This window comes from Balaenoptera musculus, chromosome 10 (genome assembly GCF_009873245.2).
Source record: "Balaenoptera musculus isolate JJ_BM4_2016_0621 chromosome 10, mBalMus1.pri.v3, whole genome shotgun sequence".
Taxonomy (NCBI): Eukaryota; Metazoa; Chordata; class Mammalia; order Artiodactyla; family Balaenopteridae; genus Balaenoptera; species Balaenoptera musculus.
Genome location: NC_045794.1, coordinates 83,308,768 through 83,322,154, shown reverse-complemented (window position 1 = coordinate 83,322,154; position 13,387 = coordinate 83,308,768). Strand labels below are relative to the sequence as shown.

The window sequence follows — 13,387 nt, the reverse complement described above, 5'->3', positions numbered from 1 at the left end:
TCCATCCATTGCCCTGCTTCTCTGCTCCTCTTTATGACAAGACTTCTTGGAAGAGTAGTCCATATTGGCTGTCTCTACTTGATCTCCTCCCTTTTCTCTTAAACCCATGCTGATCAGGCTTTACCCCCACCATGCCACTGAAAAGGATCCTCCACTTTGCTTCAATTCTGAGTGCTCCCCTTCATTGAACCACCATCAGTGTTTGACACAGTTATGTGCTTCTTCCCTCTTGAGTCAATTTCTTTCACTGGCCTCCACGAGTCCACTCTCTTGGTTCTCCTTCTTCCTCGCTGGTCCCTCTTTCTCATTCACCTTTTTAGGTCACCTTGATCTTCCCAACCTCTAAATATTCCAGCACTCCAGGGCTAAGTTCTCAGTCCTCTAACTGAATTGAATCCTTATGTGATCTCATCCACCCCTTTGGCTTTAAATGCAGCTTAAACACACTGATGTACTGAGACCTCTCAAATTTATATCTCTAGCCCAGGTCTCTTTAATGAACCCTAGATGCACAAACCTAACCACCTACTCATCTTCTCCGCTTGGATATCTCACAGGCACCTTAACCTTAACCTGTCCAGAATGGATCTTCTGCTTTTACATACCCAATCCTGCTCCTCCCCAGTTTTCCCCTTTCAGTAGATCTCACACCCATCTCCCTGTTGCTAGGACCAAAATTCTTGGAGTCATTTTTGTCTCTTCTCTTTCTCTCCCACTCTACCTCCAAACCATCAGCAAGTCACATTTTATTTTCTTCTGTCAAACTTTGTTTTATTCACTGTTATACCCTTAGGCCAAGAGTGGTGTCTGTACCTACCAGGCACCCAATAAATAGTTGTTGAATGAATGAAGGGAGAGAATCTACACACTATTAATAGTTATCTCATTAGCTTAAGTAGGTTAAAAATTAAATGTTCAATAATAACACATGATTGTATGGTGTTCCTCTGAGGTGAACAATTTTATAAACTTCAAATAGATCACCAATCACAACATACCTTTGGCTGGGACGAAGTGAGAGAGTGGCATGGACATATATACACTACCAAATGTAAAATCGATAGCTAGTGGGAAGCAGCCGCATAGCACAGGGAGATCAGCTCGGTGCTTTGTGGCCACCTAGAGGGGTGGGATAAGGAGGAGATATGGGGATATATGCATATGTATAGCTGATTCACTTTGTTATAAAGCAGAAATGAACGCACCATTATAAAGCAATTATACTCCAATAAAGATGTTAAAAACAAACAAACAAACAAAAACATACCTCTGCTTCTTAGCCTCTCCCTGCATCTTTCAAATGAGGTTCTCAAAGTATATCTTTTAAATCTCATATGTACCACAATTAGAAATGAAGATATCTAGATGCCTTGTTTTTCTCTCTGATTAACTATATGATTTGAGGTATCCAATATTTAATGGTTTGTATTTTGCAAATAAAAATCCAGAACCTACATTCTCCTTTACACTTACCTGACATTTTATAATAAAAAAAATATTATATTAGTTGACAATGTGTATCCTATATTTCCCAGAATGGTTATAGACACAGTTCATCTAAGCTTGAGCAAAATTAAAAGTCAGTATAATACGGGGGCTTCCCTGGTGGTGCAGTGGTTGAGAGTCTGCCTGCCAATGCAGGGGACACGGGTTCGAGCCCTGGTCAGGGAAGATCCTACATGCCGCGGAGCAACTAGGCCTGTGAACCACAACTACTAAGCCTGCGCGTCTGGAGCTTGTGCTCCGCAACAAAGAGAGGCCACGACACTGAGAGGCCCGCGCACCGCGATGAAGAGTGGCCCCTGCTCGCCGCAACTAGAGAAAGCCCCTCGCACAGAAACCAAGACAGCCAAAAGTAAAATAATTAATTAAAAATAAAAAAGAAAATAAAAAGTCAGTGTAATAGACTGACTTTATTTCATATTTGAGGTTTAAAATTTTTTCCATATTTACTCATATTTTGTTAAAATGTGTGATAATGAACAAACAAGATCTTGTCTGTAAATGTATAAATTTCTATATTTGATGCTGTTCTTTATTTTTAAAAATATGACAGATGCTTCTCATTTCTATGTGTGGAAGGGACTGATAACCTTAGTTATTAGATGATGTTTTATTTTGTACACGGTGAATGTTGTTCACTAATTTATAGTTATGACTGCTTTTGGAAAGTATGTTGGTGGAAAACACCAGGAGACCACTCTGTCAAACAACCAATGGGTTTGGATTTGCCATCATCTAGGCTTTGTTTGTTTTTTCTGTGTTAGTGTTTTCGCCAACAGAACTGACTTTTAAAACACTGACTTTCCTTGTATGTACTTTAGTGCTGGCTGTCTTTGGAAAGCCACTGACAGCAGGATGAAGGGCAGGATGGTACAGAGGAAAAAGTGTAGTTCAAGAGTCCTGCAGATTTGAGTAACAGTTCTACTCCATTCTTTCATAGCTGTGAGATCTGGGCAAATTTCTGAGTGTTGGTATTTTTATTTGGATAAAGGAGATGATAATACTATCTCAAGGAGCCACTATAAGGATAAATGAAATAAAGAGTCTCCAGTGGAAACTGTCCAGCCCATAACCAAGAATCACTATCTTCCCCAGTTTGTCTGAGTCCATAAATGTGTATTTTTTCAACAATTTTAGGAATTTTAATGTGAAGGATGATTTATCAAGTGATTCATGTGTGATTTATACTTGGTCCTATTGTTTTGGGGTCTGGGGGTGTTGTTTTGTTGTCTTTTGCTTTTCTATCCCATCCCAAGAGGGTAGCCATCTCTTTATGCTCACTTGCTAAGACAAAAGCTGAAGTTATTTACCTCTAGATAAAGATAACTCTTGGATAGGGCTTTTGTTTTCAACCCCTCATTGAAAGGGTTATACTGCATCATCTCAAAGATGATGGAGGTGGAGGTCAATGCTTTTAGAGTTGGGGGAGCAGAGTCAGCTTAGCTGTAAAGAGATTTGGGGAACTTCACCAGAGCCTGAGAATGGGATGAGTCTCACAGGTTCCCTGAGTATTGGACCAACACCCATAAAGAGCCTCTAGAGAGGTGACAAATCTCTAATGGGATAGCTCTGAGATGAGGACAGGAAGATACTAATAACCATGACCTTGGAAACCCTGAGATAAAATACCCATGTCAAAAGGTGGCTGAGTTGTCCACTCTCAAGGGATCAATTCAAAGGTGAACAAGGAGCATATCAACTAATACTAACATATTCCACCCTGTGTAAGACCCCTGAGATTTGTGCATGTTCCTGGGGAAAAGAGCATCCCCAAATATATCCTTAGTGGAATTTCTCATCAGCCAGGGGGATTATGAGCCTGGGAAAGATTAAATTTGATTACAGAAATACAGAAATATGATATGTCTTACACTTAGTCCTACCTGTTTCAGTAACAAAGCGTTTCTGAAATGTTACACATAAAGTACATCTAAAATACGGAGGTGGCTATCAAAGGAAAAAAGTAGAAATGAACTAAATGAAAATGAAAATACAACTCATCAAAATTTGTGGGGTATAGCAAAAGCAGTGCTCAGAGGAAAAATTCATAGCATTAACTGAATACATTAGAAAAGAAATACATAAAATCCAATGATCTAAACCTCCACCTTAGGAAACTAGAAAAGAGAGCAAATTAAATCCAAAGTAAGCTGAAGAGGAGAAATAATAAAAGTTAGAGCAGGATCAGTGAAATTGAAAATAGGAATACAACAGAGAAAATCAATGAAACCAAAGCTGGCTCTCCAAAAAGATCAATAAAATTGAAAAATATCTAGCAAGGCTAACCAAGAAAAAGAGAGAAGACACAAATTACTAGTATCAGAAATAAAAGAGAGCCATTACTACTAATTCCATGGATATGAAAAGCATAATAAAGGAATATTATTTTAAAAATAGTATGCCTTCTCTATATCTTTAATTCTGTGTTTGTAAGGAGGGGAGATGTTTCTGTGGAAATAAAACCTATCCAAATGATCAAAAAACAAAATGCAAAACACAAAAACACAAAACCACTAGTGGTTATCAGTGGTTGCCTCTGGGGAACAGGACTTGGGGCAGAAATGGTTGGGCAGGGGCTTTTCTACCGTTTGACTTTTGAGTGACGTGTACTCATTGCTTTGACAAAATGTTTAAGTGACGAAGTTGTCTAAAGGAGTTGAAAGCAAAAATCCGTGGACACCCTCACCCCCACTGGGTATCCTTGGGAGATTGAGGGGAAGGGTAACATCTGCAGGGGTTGGGCTTTTCAGGCCTTTAACAGCTGTTTAAACTCCCGGGTAGGCAAACTCCCAGGAGCTGGAGGCTTATACTGACTAGTGGCCTCTAGTCACTACTTTCCTATTTATATATTGCTTATATATTTAGTTTAAACATTTTTTCTTACTTAAATCTAATTTCTATTATCTTCAGTTTGTCTTACATCATTGCTCTATATTTATTTGAAATATCAACTTTTATTCATTGGAAATCACCCTTCTATCGTTTCCTTTTTCTGTACATTTTTTAGATATCATTTTATTGCTTTTGTATTTTTAATCTTTTTTGTTTGCTTGTTTTACTGGTTTCTCTTTTTGTGTATTTTAGCTCAATTATGTAAACTGTTTTCCTACTTTGCTTTAAAATGGTGAGAGTGAGAGCAGGAATTTTGTTTTGTTCACCACTGTATCATGTAGGCTTAGAATAGCACCTGGCATATAGTTGGTACTTAATAATATTTACTGAAAAAAATCGAATTAATTAATTCAAACTCCCAGCAGCTAGAGGCTTAATTAGTTAACTAATAGGAAGAGAGAGAGTTTTGAAAATAGTGCATGATCCAAATTAGGGGGGCTGGATGAAGAGAAGAATAACAATGATAAAATAATAGGAATTCATCAACAAAACAACAATAGCAAATGCTTTATAAGCACTCAAGGTGTGCCAGGTACAGAGCTGGAAGTTTTAAAAACAATGTCTCTATTTGCAAACGAATCAACGGACAAAGGATTAATCTCCAAAATATATAAACAGCTCATGCAGCTCAATACTAAAGAAACAAACAACCCAATCCAAAAATGGGCAGAAGACCTAAATAGACATTTCTCCAAAGAAGACATACAGATGGCCAAGAAGTACATGAAAAGCTGCTCAACATCACTAATTATTACAAAAATGCAGATCAAAACTGCAATGAGGTATCACCTCACACCAGTTAGAATGGGCGTCATCAGAAAATGTACAAACAAGAAATGCTGGAGAGGGTGTGGAGAAAAGGGAACCCTCTTGCACTGTTGGTGGGAATGTAAATTGATACAGCCACTATGGAGAACAGTATGGAGGTTCCTTAAAAAACTAAAAATAGAATTACCATATGATCCAGCAATCCCACTACTGGGCATATACCCAGAGAAAACCATAATTCAAAAAGACACATGCACCCCAATGTTCATTGCAGCACTATTTACAATAGCCAGGTCATGGAAGCAACCTAAATGCCCATCGACAGATGAATGGATAAAGAAGAGGTGGTATATATATACAATGGAATATTACTCAGCCATAAAAAGGAATGAAATTGAGTCATTTGTTGAGACGTGGATGGATCTAGAGACTGTCATACAGAGTGAAGTTAAGTCAGAAAGAGAAAAACAAATATTGTATATTAACGCATGTATGTGGAACCTAGAAAAATGGTTCAGATGAACCGGTTTGCAGGGCAGAAGTTGAGACACAGATGTAGAGAACAAACGTATGGACACCAAGGGGGGAAAACCATGGAGGGGTAGGGATGGTGGTGTGCTGAATTGGGCGATTGGGATTGACATGTATACACTGATGTGTATAAAATTGATGACTAATAAGAACCTGCAGTATAAAAAAACAAACAAAAAAACAACTAATACTAAACTTTCTTTGGGTTATTTGTATGGAAATATGTTAATATAAATGTTTCAGACATTACATGAAATTTCTAAAAATCTTATATGTTCTGGTATAATGTTATAAGTCATAATTCTAGTTATTACTTTAAAATGTATATCTCAGAAATAACTAAATTTCCTTGTCAATTGCATTATTACGAACTTTCAACAAATCTTTAACCATGGTCATTTTTAAGTCTTTTGTCATTTACAGACAGTTCTGGGTGTACTCTGATGCTTTCGCAAAAATATTCCTATAAAAGGGTTTCATCTTCAAGGAATTCATGGAAAAGACTCTGACAAGTACAGGTTTCTGGTAACTGACTATACTGCTGAACTGAATGAATAAGCAATTTCAGAACTCTAATGGAAAACTGATGAATTCATAAAAGTGCTAACAAAAGATCAAGATGAAAAAAAATTAATTACATGGGACTGAGTGAACTGATGAGGATGATTATAATTTTTGTGACTTTCTGTTTGAATATAAAAAAAAAAAATCCCACAAGGACTCAGAGGCAAAAAACATACAAATCAATTTTCACTGCAGAGTAAAGGAGCTGTTACAGTGGAGGATTACTGGACTGAATGTCAATATTATGACATAGTATGAGTGTGTTTCGTGTTGGGTAGTTGCAATCATTGTTGTTTTTGTTGTGGTCATCCATTTACAATGCTTGGCATCAGTTTATTTATCTCTTGTAAAAATAAAATACAGTGTGTGTGTGTGTGAGTTGTGAAAAAAAAAAGAAACTTAAAAAAAATAAAATAAAATAAAAGAACAAAACAAAACAAAACAAAAAACACCAATGTCTCATTTTTCTTCATGACAACGCAGTGATAATAGTAATAATAGCGGACATTTATTGAGGGTTTCCTATTGGCAAAGACTATGTTAATCACTTTACATACATTACCTTATTTAAATCTACCTCAAAGGGTTTTCTTGAAGATGAAATGAGTTAGTACATGTAAAGTCTCCTGATAAAGCCTGCACAAAATAATCACTTGATGTATGCTATTTATCTGTCTATCATCATCACATTGCCATCATCTCACCCTCCTCCTCCTCATCTTTATTATTATCCTCATTTTACAGGTAAGAAGTCTGAAGCCCAGAGACATTAAGTAACTTGGAAGAGAATCAGCTGGGGTTGGAATCTAGGTTATCTGCCTTCAGAGTCCTACTCTTCCCAAGACTTTTATAACAAAAGGCTTCCAATGCAGTGAAATCATTTAATCCCCGCCCCTTGAATCACACTCTAAGATAATTTGACCTATAGAGTTCATTGGGATCATTATTAAATTTTATAAAATCAGACCTCAAAATCAAATAGGATTTCAGTAAGTTTATAAGTAAGTCAGGGCATCTCAGCTCTAACCCATAAACCAAAGGCCCGTTGGAAACTCTCTACATCTATCCTACATGTCACAATTGTTTCAATAATTCTAGAATCTCTTCTAAAACTTCAGCACTAAGTCTAATGCTGGTTCACTATCTTATATAAAAATATGTTCCAAAGGATGAAAAGTCCCCCATTTACTCATAAAATGCCTTTTAAGCGTTCTACCATTCTTTCCTGGCATGGAGACAGTTGTGAGTGACATTGACATTGACCTATTTGGGAATGCAGCCATTTGAAATATCCAGTCAGATGCAGATCAGTTTTGTCAGTTGAGGTCTGAGGTTTGAATCAAAATTCATCCAGACCTTAGCATATTTCCATATGCTCCACACTGATAACCGAGGGGGAGGGACAGCTCTCGATTTAATCTAGTGCCGAGCAAATGGCTATCATTGTCGCTTGGCATTATGCTTGTGTTCTGCAGTTGTTATTTTTTTAAAAAATCAAAATTTATCTCATTGATGTCATAAATACCTATAACAAATAAAACCTTAAGAAAAATTGAAATATTTCTAACAGAAACAGAGACCAGTGAAATCAGGAAATTTAACCGTGATCTTTGCTATGGCTGCCAGTAATCTTTGCTATGGCTATGGCACCTTTGCTATGGCTCTGGAGCCAGTAATTGCAGTGAAGACAACTTCCTGATCCCTAAGGGTCAACTAAGGTGCCGTCTTCCTGGAGTCAATAATTCTTATGTTAGCTTCCTGACCCCCCATCTTCTTGAATAACAACTGCCCTGGCAAACCAGTTCTGCAGTGTGGCTTGCAGCATCCTCTTGGAGACTCAGCATAGAACCTGTTCCTCTGCCCTTCCAAGTTCTCCTGTACTGATTCTTCTTTGCTTGAAATTTGGTTTCTGCTTACTTTGTTGAACTTTGACTAATCAATATATTAAGGAACTTGCTTAGTCAGCCAAGAGGTATAGAGCCTAGATTCAATTCATGCCTGTCAAATCCCAGAGCTCGTACTCCCTCTGATGGAAAGTTATGGCGTGAAATTCATTTTGTATCTGGTAAGCGCAGATATCCAAGGCGTGTGGGGCGGGGGGATGAAGTTGGCCAAGCTGTTAGGCCTGCCTGGCCCAGAAGCACTTGTTCTTTGGCTTGAACTCTACCCTACTCTGTGCACTTCCTCCCCATTTACTAAGCTAGAATGATTTTCATTTGTTTTCTCGAGAGAACATCTAAAAAGCACAAAGGAGCCAATTGTTGGCTTTTCAGTCACCAAAGCCTAAGCCCCAAGATCCCAGACACTAACAAAATTTCCCCAAATTGGGAGAGGCAGACAACCAAAGAGTTAAGACATGTCAAGTACATGAGAAGGTCCTGAACTCTGTCCCTCCCACCCCGTAATCCTCAGACTGAGCCCTGGGATTGGGTTTGCAGAAAGCTTATGGGAACTCCACATCATTGGGAAATCCTAGAACAGAGGGATTCTTGCGCTCTTTCCTGGGGAGAGTCAGGGGAGGCCCTTGGGGTTCCCTGCACCCCACAAGGCACAGGAACGGATGACGTGGCCATGTGGTTTCCCTGGGCAGCCAGGCATTCCAGGTGACGGTGCAGAAGCATCAGGAGCCCACCCATCTGAGCAGCAGGGAAGCAGGTGGGGCCAGATGGGAAGCCGGAGCGTGCTCAGGATGCCAGGATGGCACCTCAGAGACCTTTCCCACTGGTGAGCGAAGACCAGCGAGAACAGCCCTCAACAATGCTGGACTACGTTAACAGCACCAAGAACCAGAGCCCCACCTCCAGGGCCCAAAAAACTCAGGAGATTCATCCTGAATTGATGAAATAAAGTTTCCACCAGGGCTTGAAATTGGATTAAATCCAATTATACAAAAAAGGTTATTTTTCTTGCATATATACCCTGAGTGCTGTGCTCTCTCACTGCATAGTTTCCAGTTAATTCTGATACTGACCATTGAGAGTTATGGGTCTAGAACAGGGGTCAGCAAATTACAGCTAGGCCCTGGGCCAAATTCGGCCCACCGACTGTTTTTTATTGTCCTGCCTATTTTTGTAGGCTAAGTAAAGCCACTCTTACGTGGCTGAGTTTGCAGAGTTGCGTAATCACAACAAGGCCGCTATGGTGCAAAGCCTACAATATTTACTATCTGTCTCTTTACAGAAAAAAATTGCCAAACCCTGATGTAGAACATGGGCCCTGCCTGGCTCTATCTCATCTGCTCTTGCACTCTTGTCCTTCTGCTGTCATCATGGGGGCAAAGTCTCAAATCAAAATCAAAGAAAAAGCTCTGCCTTACTCTGCTCTTAAAAATATACCTATGTTCAGATCCAGCTTTTCCTCCCTGAGCTCCCCAGAGGACTGGTTCTCCTTAGACCAGTTTTCTGTCCCCTGGTCTCCTGACCCTGCACTTGCCTAGTAGCTTCCTAGCTTTGACTTCTATTTTCTATCCTTTATGGGCTTCTCATCCTCTGCCTGTCTTTGAGTCGCTGTTTTGTAGGGTTGTCCATGGCACTCTGGTCTCCCTCTACTCACCCTGCCACGCCCCGGAATTCTCAGGACAACCAGGTTTCACTCCAGCATTCACCTGTAAGGAGGTGAGCTGGTCCAGGTTCCTAACTTTAGGGTTTTATCCCCTTGGTTTGGATAATACCGATACCTTGACACCTAAATGGAGCACTTGATTCTCTTCCTTTGGCCACCAAGTTAGTCAATATTAGCCTTGAACAAATAGCTCAGAGAGCAGAATGATCACTTGGTGGTTAATAATAGAGGCTCTGGGGTTAGATTTAGAAGCAGGAGATTTGAAGCTACACCCCTTCTTAGCTAGGAAGTGATGAGCATGGATTTTCATTATGGCATTCCAAATTTACTATGCTTTTATTTATTTACACATTTACTATGTACCAGACACTGTGTTAGATGCTATGAGGAGTAACAGAGCTGAAGAAGACACAATCTATGTCTTCAAAGAATTTATATGTAACTTTTACCCATATAGACTTGGCTCTCCACAAAAAGGATAAGAGTATTTTAAAGGCCATAAACGAGATCTTTGAAATTTTCTTTATAGATCTGTTTTAATTTTTAAATTTGGGGCATAAATACTACTTTGTTTTTTAAAAATCTAATGAAATCACACCAAGTTTTAAAGAGCTGACTAATATAATTTTAGACAATCTGATAACTTGAACTTTCAAAGGTTTGAAATGTCCTAGAGCCATTCTTATGTGGCTGGGTCCTCTGTTTATTTTTATGGCAATCATTGGCATCTGGGAACACCATTGGCATCTGGCAAACTGGCTCACCATTCAACAGATTCTACTCCGGAGACAGTTCTTTATCAGCTTTCAAAGTCCTGGGAGCTAACAGAGTGCCTAATACATGGTAGGCATCCCATAAATATTTGTTGAAAGAACAAATGCAAAAATAAATACATGAATCTACTAGTCCGTTAAGTTCTTTCCTCTGAAATTTTACAAACTTATCATCTGTGTCCTTATCGGGAGAATGATCACATAGGGCTTTATATTGAGTCATTTTCATGTTTCATGTGTTATACTTTATCCATCCTAAATGGATTGCAATTTCATTGATTTCCCCTACAGCATTGCTCACAGATCTATTTTCCTGCTAAGTGAAATATTTGTTGAATATAGGCTATCATTACTTCCTTTTTGTTTTCTTTTGTTTGCTTTTCTTCCTCTGTCTCTTTCTCAATTAACTAGAGTACATGAAAATGTATGTTAAAATATTTATTGAATAAAATCTTATTCTCCTTGACCTTAATTTTAAAAGAGATGAGTTCAGCAATTTCTCTTTCTTTTAAAAAACAACACAAACAAACAAAACCCACAATCATAAATTCCTTCTAACTATGTGTGAGGTTGTGAATAGGAAAAAGTTTACTTATATCCAAGCTAAATACTCTAGTAAGCTTTCCCTAGAAATCTATGACATTCCAATGAAGGAGAAGATGTAGGAAGAAGTAGGAGCAGAGGATGAGAAAATGGGAAGTTATTTGGGAAAAGGGAAGCATCCAGTTTGAGGGATTTCAACAACCAATAGAGAAAAACTTTAATAAGGAGAAAATTGCCAACCAAAAGAGGCTTACCTTTGCACCCCTCACAGGTCAGTGCATTATAGTGGTAACCGGATGCTCTGTCTCCACAAACAACACATAGCTCATCCCCTTTTATTCTCCCTGCTGATGCACCCAGTCGGGGCTTCTTTGTCACAGGAATCTCCACTACCTCAGTCTCTCCCTGGTAGAGAGTCTCAGCAGGCATTCGCCTGAGTTCATATATTCCAGGAGAGTACCACTCTTCAGGCTGCTGGGGATAGAAACCCAGGTTGGAATAATAGGAAGATGAGGAAATCTGTGGTTGAACTTGGGGAAACTGAATGTTGTTGTATTGTGAGTATGGTTCCACCTCTAGATTCTGTCCCAGAGGACCTGCTGCTTGTTCTGTTAGTACACCTGAACAAAAGTGATAACAAAACTGGAATTAATGTCATCATTCTATAAATAAGAGAGGCAGTTTAGCATATGGTTAGGAGTACAGGCTCTAAGGAAAGATTGAAATATTTAAATATTTACATTAAAATTTTAATATAAAATTAACTTTTTTACAGTAAAAGAACTATTAACAGATTAAATGACAAAATTAAAAGCTCAGAAAGATAGCTGCAACATAGCGGACAGACAAAACACTCATATCATTCATATGTAAAGAGCTTTTACAAACCAATAAGAAAACATTCAACATGGAGAAAAGGAAAACAAACAAGAATGTTTAAAAGAAAAAGAAAAAAAGGAAAGTTAAAAAAACTATTCAACATGTAAAACATTCAACAATCCACAGAAAACAAAGATAAAGGACAGGCATATACAAATGCTATCTTTTGTCATTTCTGTCTTACAAAATCCTATAAAGTGGGTAACGGTATTATCCCCACTTAAAATTGAGTAGTCAGAGGCACAGAGTAATTAGGCAACTTTATTCCTACACACCTAAGTAGCTGAGATTTGGGCTTTGAGTCTGACTTCAAAGCCCATGTGCTGAATTGCTCCTCTCTGGGATAATTTCAAATGTGTGATGCTTTAAAGCTTTTCTCTTCCTCCCTCTGTACTTGAGTTTGTTAGTCCCTTCAGTGCCTCCACTTGCAGGTAACCTATAGCTAGGCCTGCAAGACTCTGCATGATCTTACCTTTTCTTTCTTTTCCAGCCATTTCCCATGTTCCGACTTCCATATTCCTTAAATATGCCTTGCTGCTTCCAGACTCAGGACCTTTCCCACATGCTGCTTCCTGAGCCTGGAAATTTCCTCAACAGCCATTCCCTCCAAGAACGTCATCTCACTATTCTCCACTTATCTCTAAATTTCCCTTTAAGTATAGCTTCTCTTGGGAAGTCTTCCCTAAACCTAGGTCCCTGGGTGTCTGAACCCAGTTGTATAGTACTTACCTACCCTTCATGGGCCTCCCTTTACTTATCTGTAAAGAGAAGACTCCATGCTGCATGATGATATAGTTCTTCTTTATGTCTAAAACCTCTATAAGTGTATGACCAACAGTTTATGGGCATTAGAATTCAGGGCCTTTCTACAACGCAAAGTGGAAAATATGTATGTTAAATGTTTGTTGAAAAAAAAATGCTTTCTGCATTGATACAGGAAATCACTGATGGAACACAAAGGATACAATGTCTGTGCAAAATCAATTTTGTTTCTTTCATGCCCAACTTATCCATATAAAACCAGCACTGAGTCAGTATATCTGACAGTCAAAAAATTTTGGCAATGGTGCTTTGTCTTATGACTGCAAAATGGAAAAATATAAAAATATGGAATTATTACAGAAAAAAGAGAAGCTAAAATATGAGCAAAATCTTGATCTATTTAATAATTAAATATGGTTAAAATTTCTAGAGTGAATACAATTGAAAAGAGCTAAAAGCGTTAAAATCATTAGTTTCATCTAGATTTTATCCTCCAACCCATTTTACCCTCACTCAACTTCCCATCCCCACTCCCAGCCCCAGTTTCTCTCCATCTACAGGTCTAGTAAAGTTAAGCAACTTGCCTGAAGTCACATAATCAATTAATGACA

The 13,387-nt window shown here is 38.5% G+C and overlaps 1 protein-coding gene across 5 annotated transcripts in view; it reads right to left on the bottom strand.

Annotated features, from left to right (window-relative positions):
* NR1H4 (nuclear receptor subfamily 1 group H member 4) overlaps window positions 1–13,387 on the bottom strand; it is a 71,031-nt gene that overhangs the window by 27,700 nt on the left and 29,944 nt on the right. For all 5 annotated transcript variants that reach the window (XM_036865940.1, XM_036865941.1, XM_036865938.1 and 2 more), the window contains one exon: window positions 11,390–11,755. In XM_036865940.1, the coding sequence (XP_036721835.1) occupies window positions 11,390–11,755 (366 nt within the window). The remainder of the gene's footprint in view (window positions 1–11,389; window positions 11,756–13,387) is intronic.